Source organism: Bacillus rossius, chromosome 1 (assembly GCF_032445375.1).
Source record: "Bacillus rossius redtenbacheri isolate Brsri chromosome 1, Brsri_v3, whole genome shotgun sequence".
NCBI lineage: Eukaryota > Metazoa > Arthropoda > Insecta > Phasmatodea > Bacillidae > Bacillus > Bacillus rossius.
In genome coordinates, this window is record NC_086330.1 from 371,482,015 (window position 1) to 371,497,979 (window position 15,965).

At 39.8% G+C, this 15,965-nt stretch overlaps 1 protein-coding gene across 8 annotated transcripts in view; it reads left to right on the forward strand.

The window, feature by feature from the left end:
• LOC134528462 (liprin-alpha-1) overlaps nt 1-15,965 on the forward strand; it is a 100,652-nt gene that overhangs the window by 58,592 nt on the left and 26,095 nt on the right. For 6 of the 8 annotated variants that reach the window (XM_063362097.1, XM_063362099.1, XM_063362102.1 and 3 more), the window contains exons 13-16: nt 4,207-4,339; nt 8,630-8,826; nt 10,240-10,432; nt 12,839-12,928. In XM_063362097.1, the coding sequence (XP_063218167.1) occupies nt 4,207-4,339; nt 8,630-8,826; nt 10,240-10,432; nt 12,839-12,928 (613 nt within the window). The remainder of the gene's footprint in view (nt 1-4,206; nt 4,340-8,629; nt 8,827-10,239; nt 10,433-12,838; nt 12,929-15,965) is intronic. The other 2 variants (XM_063362104.1, XM_063362105.1) reach the window with 1 other exon arrangement.

A 15,965-nucleotide genomic window follows, 5' to 3' on the forward strand; every position in this document is an offset into this window, starting at 1 on the left:
AACTTGTTTTTGAACACACGGAAAAGAAAGCATGCATACATGCAATTTTTGACTGAAAAGTATGTGAACGATGAAAGTTGCAAACCTAAACTTTTCCCCATCCCAGTTATAACCAGATGGAACTCTTGGTTCAAGAGCGTAGAGTATTTGTGTGAATTTTTACATGACATTGTTGGCTTTGTTGTAAGTGTGGAAGAAGAAAGTGTTGCAATCAATTATTTCAAGGCTTTGGCTTCGTGTGAAGTCAACAAAATACACTGTCAAGCTGTAATGCTTGTTGAACACTGTGCACAGTGCTGCAACTTACTGTTAACACTAGAAAGTAGTAAAATTCCAATGGCACACACACTCAATTCAAAATTGAATGACTTGTCTAAGAGTTTTGTCTTGCTTAATGACGGCTTTTTCTTTGAAAAAACATCTGCTGCACTTTCCAAACTTCCAAAACACAGTCAGACACAACTTACAGGTTTGTTTAAATCTGTAGGCGAAAAAAGTTTATGCAAACTGAACCAGCTGATAGATTCTGACACTGCAAAAGATTTCTTTTCATCTCTTGGTCAGCTGTTTGACCATAGAAACATTATGAAATGTAGTATAGAAAGTAATGATGTTTGTCTTTTAGTAAAAAATATCCCTATGCTCAAAGATCTTGCAACAACAGAACTAATTGTGCCATATTTTGTATTCAGAGAACAGGCTTCAAGTTTGTGCAAGTCAGGTAAAGATGTTGATCCTGTTGCAATTCTTTTATCGTTAAAGTCAGAGCATAGTAAATTTGTTGATGCTGCCGTAAAGGCATTGTGGATACCTGCCAACAATGTTGACTCAGAAAGGTCCTTTTCAATGTATAACAACATAATGTCTGACCGAAGGACAAACCTGAGTGCGGATAACATGGAACTGATGTTAACTTTGGCAATGTCCGACTAAGTGTATGTTTAAATTCATTTTGTCACTTGAAGGAATACTGTCTGTGTTTGTCCTATTTATGTGTAGTATTTTGTTTCAAAATATTTTGCTTGGCCTACTTTACCTTCATTTCATTTTTGATGTGTGCTATCTATAGATTTGTTTTGTTTGCTCTGCATAGTTGTTGAATTGTTGCTTGTTCTGTGCAAATATTTGGTAAAGTTATGTATGAAACTGTGTAGTTCTACTATTAAATGACATATTAAACACATTCACGTAGAACTTATATGTATAAACCTCATATTGCAGTTTTAAAATCAACGAAATGTTTGACGAAACTACTGATAAAATAGCGAAAAAAATACCGAAATCATCTCGTAAAAAGTAACGAAATTGTGCAAAATTTTTCACCGAAAACACCTGTCTCTAGTTATAGGCATATTTTTCCCAAATGTTTTAAAATCCCCATCTTTTTCCATGTTTTTATATACTGTATCTATAAATTTCGACGTTATAATAATATTTCTTATGCAATCAGTAATCACTGTACGGTGATGACAGCTGTGATGTCCCTATGCTCACCAAGGCAGAATGATACTGCAGTGATTTACCATTGCCTTCCGTGGGATGAAGGTGAAAGGGACATCACCAAAACCCAGTCCTGAACCCAGGGAGAAGGCTTGTAGAATCCGCTCCCGACAGGGAATAGAACCCGCGCCCCGTGGCCCACCAGCCAGACATGCTAGCCACCAGACAGAGTGGGCAGACAGATAGTATAATAGACAAGAAAACTAAAACAATATATAGTATGAGTGCATTAAAAAATGGATTCACTTTACTGACTAAATATTTTTGAGCAGTATAAATTACTTATGCTGAGTTTTTCTGGACGTGTGTGCACTTATGTAAGAAATTTAGTTTTTACTGTTTGCGTGCATCTGATATTGCTTAAGTGCGAATGCCCTCGTTGGCTATGATTTCCAACCATTTGAAGTGACTCATATTAATACGCACCTAGTTGTTACCCAAGTAGTTCCAGTCCACTGTAATATTGGAGAGTTCTTATCTTGTGCCTCTGTACAGAGCAGTTGTTTGGATCAAAAGCCACAAGGGGCTTAACGGTATTTACTCCTCGTTAGGAGCTGAAATACCACCGACACAAGCTCCCTAGAGTTGTAGAGAAATGGATATGCCGTTTCATCGCAACTTGGTGAGGATCTACAGTGAGAGGCTGAAGCGACCCATCCCAGCATCATTGCCACCCACTCCCCCTTAACCTAATTACGTTAACCTGTAGTTGATCCAAGGGAAACCCATTCCAAGAGTATCACTAGGCACCTGACCAAGTCTATCACATTGTTGGGACTCCTCAGACAACCCAGAGAGCCTGTGATCTGACCGAAGTGCATCACAAGTTTTACTAGCTGTCCGGGCTAGTACTAGAGCTGTTTCGTCGTCCGCCTGTTGTCAGAGAGGGGACTCCTGAGGACGCGCTCTAGAACTGCTGCCTAGTTTTGTCCATGCACTTGCAGGGTTAGCCTGCAACAAGCTAGTAAGGTAACTGCCGCGGTCCGGGGCGCGGGAGATGCCTCGGGAACTGGTCCCGTAGGGCCGGCCCCTCGGATACTCCACCGGCTCCGGTGCCCCAGAGCTTGCAGCAGTCTTTCACGCCCGGTCACGTCCGTTTCCACAGCAGAAACCGCCCACCAGACTAGCCTTTGACATTTCGTCACTGGTTCTTCAATATGAGCCACTCGACGGCTTGAAGGACCGGCAGTGATGGCCCCTCTTCTGTCGTTGCCTGCAGAGATGGCTTTTCCACCTCGCCAGATACCTGAGCCGGCAACGACTCCGACACAAGTGACATGTGCCTTCCCCTGCAGGGGCCTGGACCACTGTCAGTTCTTCAATAACTAGCAGTGTGACTCCCTTTTTTTAGAGATAGTCGAGTCGAGCCAAGTTAGTAATAATACCTTCAAGTTGAAGTCAAGTCGAAGGTATTAGGCTGGGTTTATGTTGTAAACAGGAATATAGCAGTCCACCATTTTGACTAGATAAAGATATGAGGATAAATGGTGTATCACTCTAATGTTTTTGCAGTATAACTGTACTACTGATTGACACTTGTAGAAAAAAGTACACACGGCTACAAAAAAAAATTACTTTTCTATGGTTTGTTTGCTGTGTTACAGATCTACAATGTACGGAAGGCCATTCCAAATTTATGTCTTTTTCTTTTTTAGTTTTTTGAAAAGTAAAAAAATCTGTATTGTTAAGCATTATTTAGGCAGTGTAATTATGTTAAATTATATGGTCTTTTAGAAAATTGCGTGACTGTAAATAAGAAATTATGCTGTGATTGCAAAATAATGGAACTTGATTTTTGTGCTTGTTGTATACGTCAAATATGTATGTATCATGTTATGAGAAAAACACAGTTAAGTCTTGTCTCGTCGAGTAATATGAACTCTGCTTTAGAGTCGAGTCAAGCTTTATTGACTTGCTCAAGTCAGCTCGAGTTTTCCAGTCTCAGCCCATCTCTGCCTTTTTCCCCTCCGTTGTAAATCATCATGGTGGTTTTAGCTGTTGCCAGCACTGGTACAATGTGACTTAATACAAACCCTACAGCTCCGTCACCACTCTCTCAGCCGTCCCTCTTCTTGCTTCTTGCTACTCGCTCCGTTCGAGTGTGCCTTCCTCCCTACTTTGTGTTACGAACACATAGGAAGGCGGAGGTGGCAGAGGCCTCCCATGACAGAGTGTTAAGACGCCTTCACCCTCCTTCATTCGGGTTCACTCATAACTTCATAAGCCGTACGTAGTTTTTTCCCATGTAAGATATTGCCCACAAACTTCTCTTCTTTTCCCTATAAAACAATTTATTTTGCAGTTAAATCCATTATTTGCCAGGATATAACCACTTATTTAAGAAAAGTACAAAGTTGTTTGATATGTAAATTTTCTTTTAAAGTTTTTTTTTTTCAAAAGTTAATAACCTTTGTCAGTTCGTTGCCGCTGTTTAGCGCATATAAAAATGTAGCCAGCGCTAGTTGGCGTCATTCATGTTTGGTTACTTTGTTGCCCAAATATAGCGCATGCGCGTTGTCGGATATCGATATCGATAGCTCCACGATTGCATGCAACACACGCACTCTGTCTCATGCCAAGTAAACTACATTTGATAGCCTGCACTCTTTCATGGTTATTTGTGTACTACTTCAGTTTCAGCTAACGTCTGGATCACTGTTTTCGCTTTTCTATTTGAAGTGGAGCACGATGCTCGTGGTGTTGCAGGAGCCTGTCGCCCAGCGCGGCCGACCCCAGCGGCTTCGTGCGCAGCGCCAGCCACACGAGCTTCGACGCCCACTCGCTGCCGCGCCGGCCGCCCAAGCCGCGCGTCTCGGCGCTCGAAGAGGAGGCCACCAAGGTGAGCACGACCACCTCCAGCGGGTCTGCGCCGCTCTGCCGCGGTGTGCCTGGAGGGAACACTGTAGGACGTGTGAGTTTGTTAGCAAGCCCGCGTAGTGAGCAGGAGAAAGTGTAATGTACGAAAAGAAAAAGCAGTTACGGGTTGCTCTGTTTTCCCACCAGGCCAAGGTTCCTTGTGCAGAAATACGTAGGAAATATAGCCGACATCTTTTTCCCAAAATTGTAGGGAGCAACAAAAAAAAAGCTTGGAGCTTCCTGCAGCTCGGCATGTCCTGTAGTCCGGCACAGTCTATAATCCGGCTCATTCTGTAGTCTAGCACATCTTGCAGTCCGGCACAGTTGCACTGTAGAGCTGCTAGAGGTTGGATTATCCAGCTGTTAGTTTTGTCAGATAGGTTGCTCTTTGCGCTGCTGGCATATTTAGTTTGTTTAGAGTTTACCTATATTGTCTGTTTTCATTTGAGTAAAATGTCTCCCATTTTCTATCAGGTTGCATTTAATATTTCACATTTTTTCACCTTAGTTTTCCAGATAAAACTATCTGGCTAAATCGCTAATTCCGCATGTGCGTGTTCATAAACGTGCTGAATGAGAGACCTTTCACTTTAGTAGGTTAGAATAAAGCATATTTTTTAAAATGCAGAATAGCATTTTATCCTGTTCGAGAATGGGTTGTCTGTTGAAATTTTTGAAGGAAGAAATAGGTTTTTGGTTATAAAGTAGTAACAGAGGATTTCTCAGAAGTTTGTGTGGCATACTGTGCTATAGGGGTGGTTACATTTCTTTTCATGAACCATGATATTAGAGTGAGGACTCAGTTTCCGATACAGATTTATTAACTGACGGTTTCATAGGGGTATTAATGAATGTTTCTGAGGATGCTATTTATTTTAACAGTTAGGTTGGTGGATTATAGAAAAAATTGTTTTCTTATTGCATTGATTGGTGTGTATAGCACCAACACTCTTAATAAGAGGTAATGACATGATATTCAGCCCCAATATGTTTATATCAGACAAGGAAATTATTGATTTAAGTCAAATTTATATACTTTGTGGGGTTTGCTCTTTGCTTTCAAAAACAGAGATGTTTTCAAAGGATTTTTCTTCTGCTCAAGTGCACTGAATGTCTCTAAAGCTAATAACCAAATCTTGGCATGGCAAAATGTTTTATAGTGGTTTACAGTTTTTGTCACCCTGTTGCGTGTAAAGATCGCAATTATCTGCAGCTCGAGTCGTGTGAAAGATCCAGCACCCCTGTCGTACAGCGTGCCTTGCGGGGCTCTGCTTTAGAGCCTGCCCGCTGGTGCAGGCTGTGTGTTTTGAGTGAACGCGCCCTGTGATGCTGCCGTCGGGCCAGTGTAAAAATAGTCCCGGGCCGCAGATAGCCGCCCACACTCGCAGCGACCTGTCTCGCCAACAAGCCCCGAGGACACTCGGTCCGCGGTGTTGGTGGTGGCTCGCTCACACACACCAGTTGTGCTTCTTCCGTTCCCCGTTGCTTCGGTTTAGTTTCTTTTGCATCCGTTCGGACTATGTATAGCATCTGATAAACTTGCGGCAGTAAACAGTTGTGTTCCAGTACCTTGGATGTGGACTCTTTTAACATCTTAATCACCTGCAGTATGTATCAGTTGTTTCATATTCTTTTCAGTTTCCACTTATATTAATTAACTCTTGGCTTCTTATTGTTTTAAAGTGTGTTTTTTTATATATAATTCTCGTAATTTTAAAGTACCGCTATGTATGCATGTTTTTATAACGAGATTATCATTGTAATATTTTGATTCACTAATTCAGCAGTAGCTTAAATCAAGCCGGAGTATATGTGATCTGTGTTATGAAATGAGTTTTAGATGAATGGATTATGCTGCAGTACTAAGGCTCGAAATAAATTATGCATGCAGAAACTTATTAACACATATCATATTTTGGTAAATGTTGAAAGTACTCCTGATTAAACTTAAATGGAATAAATTGAAATAAATAAATTTTATCAACATCTAAGTTTAATATATGTTTTTAACTTTTTATCTTAGTAATATGATATTAAATATAAGTTCATAGACCATGTATTAAAAAATTTGTAATATTTTCATTATATTTATAACACAGTTTCGTAACAATAAAAAAAAAATGGTGCAAATATTATAATAATACAAAAATTGTAAACAACTGGGAAAAAAAGTTAACTTTTACAGTTGTTTTCTGGTTAACAACGATTTTCCCCTCTTAAAATATAATAAACTAGATGAAAATTCTTAACATCTCTTTTATAAATATTTTAAAAGTTTTCCCAATGTTTTAAGAGGTCACATAACATATCAAACTAAAAGTACAAGAGGTATAACTTTCGGTTTTGCTACGTTCGTACAGAACATCTAGAGTATCGATTGACACTGTTGTTGAAGAATAACGTGCATTGGAGACGTTAAATAATAATTTTTATTTATATACTAGCTGAAGTACCCGGCGTTGCCCGGGTTGAACATAGGTTAAAGGGGCTTTTTTTTTTTTATTTAAATTGTATGTAGACAATAATTGTCTTGTTAGTTTTAATGTCAAGTGTGCAAAATTTCATCAAGAAAAGCAAATTCTGATTCAAGGGGAAGAAAAGGGTGTGATGTGGATGGGGAGGAAAGTAGTATATCAAAATCTCATGTATTTGATTAACTTTTTGTTAAAATCAAATGTAGATAGTAGTGTTCTTATTTTTAACGTCAAGTGTGCAAAATTCCATCTAGATCGGCCAAAAAAAAAAAAAAATGTTTTAAGGGGAAGCAAAGAGAAATAGTTTTTTTTTTCTTAATCACTAGTTTACAATTAACTTCTTTCTTCTTTAACTGTTGTTGACTGTAAATTCCCATTTTTTGGTACGTGAACTTCAAAATTTCACGATGAAGAGCCAAAAATCTGTTTTAAGGGGTAGTAAAGTGGAATGGTCAGAAGAAAGGTTGGGTCTATCAGTAATTTTATTTTTATTTTTACATCAAGTGTGAAAAATTTGCCTTAATGGGTTAGTTTTTTTTAAATATTGTATGTATTCAATAATTTTTTTTATCATGAAAATCAAATATAAGACAGTAATTTCCCTCCTCTATTGAACGTCAAGTGTGCAAGATGTTATCAAGTTGTACCAGTAATATACTTAAAGTGTTGGAAAGGTAGACGGGGTTGGTTTTTTGAAATCTCATATAAATAATTTTTTGGGGGTAAATTTAAAATGAAATGTACACAGTTAATTGTCTCTTAACTTGAACATTGAGTTTGCAAAATTTCATCAAGAGGTACCATAACGCTGCTTTATTGGTTGTAAAGGGATGTAGGTTTTTTCCTTTGAAATCTCATGTAGACAGGGAGATGGGAGAATTATTTTTATATCGGACATACACAGTTATCTTCCTCTTCACTTTATCACCAAGTGTGCAAAATTTCACCAAAAAATTAAACAAATATATGTTTTAAGGGGTGGGAAAAGGGGATGGTGGTGTTTTTTATTTCATGTAGACAGTAACCTGCCTCTTTTTTAGAAATCATTTATACAGTAATTTTCCTCTTATTTTGTAAGCAAAGTAAACAGTATTTCATCAAGTAGTGTTAAGTTCTGCTTTAAAGGAGTGGGAAAGAGATGGGGGTGGTTTTTCAAAAGTTCACTTGGACAGTGTTCCTAATGTTTCAAAGGTCAAGTGTGCAAAATTTCATCTATAAATGGTTAGGAAAGCATAAATGGTAAACAAGCAAACATTATTTTTATATATAGTTCGTTTGTTTGATTTGTTTGTTTGCAGTGGTAAAAATCTATGACATATAGCTATACTGCTGAGCTTTTATTTTAAAATTTTGCCGAATAAAAGTGTTTTGATACATAAGTATACACTTTTCCCGCGTAGTGTAATTATGTAAAATAAACCAAACTTAAAAAAATTGTAAATTGCAGGAAATAGTAAGATAAGGTCGTAAATATAAGGTCTCGCTGTAAGGTGTTTGCAAAATAGTGGTACATGGTTTTATGCCTTTATTCATATGTCAAATATGTAGTATTGAATTATAAGGAAAAGTCTACTCTAGTCAAATGCAATGAACTCGAATTTCGAGCCAAAGTGGAAGTGAAGCTACTCAATTGGCCTCCTAGTTCGTCGAGCCTTCGTTTACCTCCAGTTGAGTGGGAAAGTTAACAGTTTATTTCTTCCCCCGTGGTTTTTTAAGTCGGTTGCGCCTGTCAGCGGACAGGATGGGATGGGCGGCGGCGCCCGGCCGACCGACCAATGGTGGCTGCCGACTGCCGACAGGAGTGGGAGAAGCTGCAGCAGGCGCACGTGCTGGCCAACGTGCAGCAGGCCTTCGACGTGTCGAGCGACGCGGAGGGAGACGACAACGACAGCATCTTCAGCGCGGCCGAGATCCTGTCCCCGTCGGGCCACACGGACGCGCAGACGCTCGCCATGATGCTTCAGGAGCAGCTGGACGCCATCAACAACGAGATCAGGTGAGCCCCCTCCGTCCTTCCGTCCGCGCGCCGCCGCTTCTCGCGCTCGATTCCTTTCGTATCGCCAGTCCTACGTGTGAGGAGCATCAGCCCGCATGCTCCACTGTGGTCATAGTTTGCTTACGTGTCAGTTCATATGCAATGGAACATTTCATTTGATCCTAACGACTTTTGTAATGTAATTGTGTAAGCTGAAACTGCAACCAATATAAACGTGATATAAGATAACTTTTACGTAATTTACTGAATTTTGAAATCAAAGTGCTTGAGTTACGTAAATATTGCGATGATATTCTGGCCGAAAAAAACGGTAATTTTAGCAGGAATCGCTGGTTTCATTCAGGAATTTATTTTTTTTTCTAAATTATTAAAAGTGCTTAGTACCATACTGAATACGATACGATTCCTTGAAACTTGGCGGAAGAATCGACGGTTCTAATTCCTGGCAGAATCGGTGGAATCGAAGCACCGAAGAATCGACACACCCATTCCTAAATGGAACTTTATTAATAAAAACCCTGTCAATACTAATCTCACATTAATGCAAAGGGTTTTTACAGTTCCTGGAAATTACATAGGAGTTAATAGTTCTTAGTAATTTATTTCATATAATAGCATGTTCATTTCTAATACAGAATGGTTTTTGTTACATGGGCAAACATTTACATGTAGTCAAGGATGGTTAAAGCAAATGTCAAATAGTAATTGAAAGAAGCATTGTGAAGTTTTTAAATAAAATGTTACTGATGCCATTGTATGACTCATTGTAGGTTGGAGAAAAAAATGCTACGAAATTACATAACGTTCCAAAACTATGGTATTTCTTTTTGCAGGTAGTTTCGAAACTTTTGCTTTACTCTTTTGTCCTAAATCCTTTTAAAGTAGTACAGTAAAAAGTAGGTTTTTAGCCACAGTTGTAACCATCCTAAAAATTGTATTTTAAAATCCTTGAAATTAGTATATGTTTGGTGCTGTGCAAAATTGTGTGCAATTTTTTTTTTTTTAGGCATGTAATGTAGTATGTGAGAAACAATATTTTTTAACCTTATTTGAATTTTATTTAGAAATTGTATAAAAATTGTGTTTATATTTTGAAATAGTTTAGTTAATACACGACTTGATGTAAGTTTTTGGACATACGCCATTGCTAAGCCATTTCTTAGCAATGGCGTATGTCCAAAAACTTACATCAAGTCATGCACTCCCATTGCACAAATCTTTCAAAGTTAGTTAATACAAACATCACTATTGTATAAAAATTGTGTTTACATTTTGAAGTAGTTCAGTTAATACAATCGTTGTTATTGCAAAGTGTTTAATGTTTGAAGTGTGGGACCGCGCAGAGACGGCGCGGGTGTAGTATAGTGACGTGAGCGGCAGGGGTGGGAGCGGTACGACGGGCGCGGCTTGCAGGCTGATCCAGGAGGAGAAGCAGTCAACGGAGGCCCGGGCGGAGGAGCTGGAGTCGCGCGTGGGCTCGCTCGAGCAGATGAACCTGCTGGTGCGCGGACGCAGCTTCGAGCGCTCGTCCCCGCCGCTCAGCGGCCGCTCGACGCCCCGATCGCACCACTCGCCCCAGCGCGACTACCTCCACAAGTACCACACGGTGAGCCTCGATCACCTGCTTCGCGGCCAGCTCTCCCGGCGTTGTTATCTCGTCGGCGTAGCGTGCGATATGCCAGTGGTGTTGTACATACGTATTTTATCGTGTGAGAAGTTGGATAGTCTTAAGAGGCCACTCCAGTGTTTCAGGGGCACTACGCAACCCGCGTTAACCTCATAAGATTCAATGCTATTTTCATTTTCCTTATAACTTATTAACTAATATAGATTTCGAAATTATGCTTGCTTGATATGTAAGACAACGATGCTCTTATCAAAGCCCCTTTCTTCAAAAACGTGCATAAATTATGGTTCAAACCTAGACAATACACTTATGCATATTAGTAAAGATTAGTATAAAACCATAATTTATGCACGTTTTTGAAGAAAGGGGCTTTGATAAGAGCATCGTTATCTTACATATGAAGCAAGCATCATTTCGAAATCTATATTAGTTAATTAGTTATAAGCAAAATGAAAATAGCATTGAATCTTATGAGGTTAACGCGGGTTTCGTAGTGCCCCTGAAACACTGGAGTGGCCTCTTAAGTCACTGGCTCCACAGCTCTACGGCTGGTGTTTGTTATGTGTTCTGTGTTCACTTCCCCCACACCCCGTCTCACACACCTTCACTACTTGTACTCTCTCTCTCTCTCTCTTTTTTCTTTCTCTCTCTCGGTGTTCCCCGACAGTGTGTTGCCCCCGCACCTCTTCCCCAGCAGCGCCGTCCACACCGGGAGGTACGTACACTTCGCCCGGCAGAACGTCGCGAGTCCCCGGCACGTTTCGTTCAGCCAGTCTTGTTGGGTTGGAAATATTCGCGGTCGCATCTCTCTGGTAGTCGAAGCGAAGAGGAGTCTAGCTGTTTCAGATGAGCGTATTTTCAGTACGGAATCCAACACGTCTCGAAAAGTTATAGATTTTTTTAAAGTATTTATTTTTTTAAAGTATTTTCGTAGGTACTTGAATGGGTAATTTGTCAATACAACTAAGTTAGAAATAATTTTAAAAAAATTTTTGTATTGAAGCATAATTTGAAATTTAAAGTGATAGGTGACATTGTCTCAACTGAGCATGTAGAACTGTCTATTTTGTATTTCATTGTTTTTAAAACCTTACTTTGGCAGATGTTACGATATGGCAGGTTTTTTTATTTCTGTATTCAGTATTGTCATTTCTGTGACCTCTCTTACAAGTTACAAATAAATTGGTTATGCTTATTCTAACTAGTGCCTATTAGAAAATTGTTATGACTGTAAGCTTGAAGGCTATTGACTCATTTAAAGCCATTTCCTCCCCCCCAAAAAAAATTGAATCATGATCAGAAATAAAAGCTACAAGTAATGAGAAAGTGATGGTTTGGAAACGCCAGGAATCGGTCTTTGTTAGTGATGAGGTCGGCTCGTTAGAAACGGCAGTCTCCTTAAGCGCATTTCTATTGCTGTTGAGGCTACAGCCCTAAATGTTGAAATAAAGAACAATATAACATGTAACATTTTGCTCGACTGTAATATTCAATATCACAGAACATGACTTGTTAGCAACACTAACCATCCAAATATTTATATGCGATTCTAAACTCAATAGGTAGGTCATTAAAACAATGTATAGTTCAACAATAATTATACGTACGACATAGAAGCTTTATTTGCGTTTGCAATTCTTTTTAATATTACTTAAATGAGCAATTGAGTTAGTGTAAGAGGAGCGTACGGCTTATCCTGTCTCAGAAATGTGGAGGGATATTATGTTCAATCCAGCTCATTTGAATTTTATACTGTATTTTTTTAAAGACATTTTATGTTGTATGTGTTCAAATATGACATATACAGATATGTATTACATTTTTCTTAGCTATTTAGAAGAGTCAGTTGCACAGAACAAAAAATATAGTGTGCCATGCTCAAATTAAAACTTTCTTGAAATTCTAAATATGATTGACAAATGGATTTTACAATATTATAATTTAATAATAAAGTTTAAGTTTGGGGAATACGCAAGGGATAAGCTTACTTGACTTAAAAAATTTAATAATTATTTTTTCAGTGGCTTTATTTGTAAGGAAATTAATTTAGTTCAAGTCTGAAATTTATGAAATCTAATGTACACATTATTTGTGAACATAGATCAGCTTTTTACTTACATAAATAAAGCACTTTTATTCCATCCAGTAGAAATTTGTATTCTTATATTAAAAGAATATACCTTGGTATTTTGCAAATTGAAAACTTAGAACCAAGTGGCATGCGTAGCGTCACTTAAGAAATTGTTAAATTATGTCAGGCCCGAGAGATGTTGAGGTACACGTTCAGGATGAAGTAACGCTCGTCGCTAGCGGAAGCCGGCTGGCACTGTGTGAAGTGTGCGCGGGTGGCAGCACTGAGCGCGCGGGTGTGCTGGTTGGTTTTAGGCGCCCGCGTCCATGTCGCCGGCGCACCTGCACCAGTTTGCCTCAACACTCAGTCCGGGCCAGCTCTCCGAGTCTCTGCCCGCTAGTCAGGTTCGTACGCCCCTCGCTTTGCACGCCCGCATGACCGCGCCAGTCTGAACACTTTCGGAGCCGTGCTTGACGCTCCCCGGCCGCGGTGGAGTCCCGCGTTGAGGTCTGATGAGCCGGGCGTCCTCTGCTCCGTTCCTGGCTGGGCCAGCACCGGGAAGTTGGCAAGCCGTAGTCAGTTGCCTGCTGATCATCAGTGTCAAGAAGTTACAAGTCGGTTGTAATTCTTGTCTATTAACAGTAGCAATTGGCAGTACAGCATAATACATTAGTTATGCATTGTTATGTATTCCAGGTGATGCAAACAGGTATACGTAAAGATGCTCGCTGAGGGTTTTCGAAAGTGTTCAGTGAACCGCGAGCATCCCGTAGCGGCCGGTGTCGCGTCTCTCGTGGCTGTTGGCTTTGTGGCTGTTGCTTGCTTCGTGCACGTCCCGTTCCGTCCGTCCCGTCCCATCCCGCACGTGCACCGCGTCTTGTTGTGGCCGCTCTCGTCTGCCGCGCCGCCTGCCGGAACGTGCCGACACCGGACAGTAGTTAGAAGTAAGCCAGTAGATAACGTCGCATGAACATTCTAGTGGTTTGTCGAGGATGTGAGTCAGTGTGACTTTTTTGGAACTGAGTAGTGCTTCCGAGCCCACGGTGGAGAGTGCGATGTTGAAGTTGGTTCCAAATGGTGATACACTGTCGTGCATGCGTTCAAGGAGACTGATTGTCGGTCCCGAATTCCAAGACTCGCTGATCCACCGCGGCACATACTGGTTTGTCTGGGACGGCAGGCCGTGACAGACATCATTACTTGTTGATGCTGTGCATTCAGAGGCCAAGACGAGTTGTGACGCTAGTAAAACCATGATAGATTTCTAAAAAATGTGTAAAATTGGGTGCAGTAGTTCTCAAGCCATAAATAAATACCACCTGGGAGGTTTTAAAACCTTCGTTTCGATACAAACAAAGCATGAAATTTTTTAGAACTCAATAAAGTTAAAGTTGTATCAGGAGGTGAAGTCATTATCAAGGTCGCAAATAATTATTCACGAAAGTAGTTAAACTATTCTTGCTTTAAGTAAAGATATATAAATTTAAAGACTTTACGTCACGTGAATGTTTGGGTTTTGAGCTGGCTGCAGGAGAAAGTTGGATGTCTAAAGCAACTCTCTGGACACTATTGGGTGTGAGCATAACACTTTAGATTAGAAATTTTCTTCTGGTTTCATGTCTTTACTTTTTTCAGTAGGAATAGTGAATAGGTAAATGTTTTTGAAAAAATGTAGTCAAGTAGATGAGATATTAGTAGTAGTTTATATATGCTTGTGGGTAATTGGATGCTTGTTTTTGGAATGGGAAGAAATTTTTTCTGTGTCTTTGATTTAGCCAATTTTTTAGGTGAGTAGTAAGGAAATTAATATATTTTGGGTAGATTACTTAAGTTTTTTCCTGTGCTTGACACAACGTGTTGAACTATGGGCTTTTTCCTCCCCCACCAAAGCCAGAAATGTCATTAAACTGGGTTTGTTGGTACAGTAAAGGGATGTTATTCCATTATTCTATCTCAGCACATACTGCAATCAGGTATCATCAAGCAGGTGGGTTCCGCCAGGGGCCATTACTATGCTGCCGGCACTTTTAGGTGCCTGGAGTTTATGGTTGCCATCCGTTTTCATTTCAGAACAGTGTTTTTGTTTTCTAGGTGGTACATTTCACATTTACATTTCACGCTTACATTTGATGATGTTTTGAAGAAGACCAACACCTATCAGCATTTTTTTCATTCAATAGAGCAGCTTATTCTAACCTTTTTAACATACCATTGTACTGTATATTAATTTTTCTTTGGCATTCCCACAACTATATTGACGTTCGACAATACAGAAAATCACTAATTCGGCCTGGCCGTTGTCACAAACGCCGGATCAAAGACGGTCGTTGTATTATTACTAGCGACGCTTTGAAAACACTCAATTTTTTGATTTTACAGCATTGAAATAAATTTTGTCAATGTGAGGTGGATTTCTTACATGCCAGGCTGTTTTGTTTTCTTACATAAGAGATCTTCTAAATTATGAATCCAAATTATAAAAATTACAAAAATAACTTAAGTTTATGGGCTGAAGTAATAGCTACAACTGTTTCAGCATTGGACGAGCAGGACTGAAATGGAGCGAGTTTCGCTGCACGCATGCTTGTTGCCTTTTGTGAATGCTGTCTTGAGTTTTCCTAGTGGTTGTTGCAAGCTTGTGATACATGTTACGTCACGCCAAGTGTATAATTTATAATAGCTTGTGTTGTATTAATTTGAACTCTGTAACTGTGTAAACATTTATAGTCAGTTTAATTTATTTTCATTGATGGGATTCATTTGTACATGTTGTCTGTGCATATGTTAATGTTTTGTCTAGAGACGTAGGAGACTGTAAAATCCAGATAAAATGACACAATTAATGACGATTCACTCGTGAACAACTTGATTGGCAGCAAGCGTTAACGATAGCACAACTTACTGCCATGATGGTTCAACAACAACTGTTGCTTCGTTGCCGGAAGCTGCAGGGCTACCCACCTCGGCAGGCAGCCAACTTGAAAAACTCGGCGCTGCTAGCAAGCAGTGCGGGAAGTTCAAAATTCAAACGTTTCTAACACTATACACTAAATTAACACACAATATTTACAAGCCCAAACATGTTAGCTTGTAGGAAACAATGTAGCTTAACATGACATTACCTGACTAATTTTTATTTGTTGAATTATCCAGTGATTAGGGGCAGCGTAGCTGTACGTTCACTGTTGCTGTACATTGCTGCAGTGAGCGTGTCTGCAGCCACACTGTTCGTTCAGGTAGCTGCAGGCAGGTTGGCTCTCCCTGGTCCTGAGCTCACACGAGCGGTGATTGTATTGTTTGTTGAAAACTGAAGCTAGCATTTAGTGCAAACTACGATTATTCTGTTCAGTAAGAGTTTGCCAGTGTGTTCTGTACACGCTTCTTGTTGTCTGCTGACAGTCTCCCCTTCCGGCCGTTATAACTAGCGTATAGCATGCTACG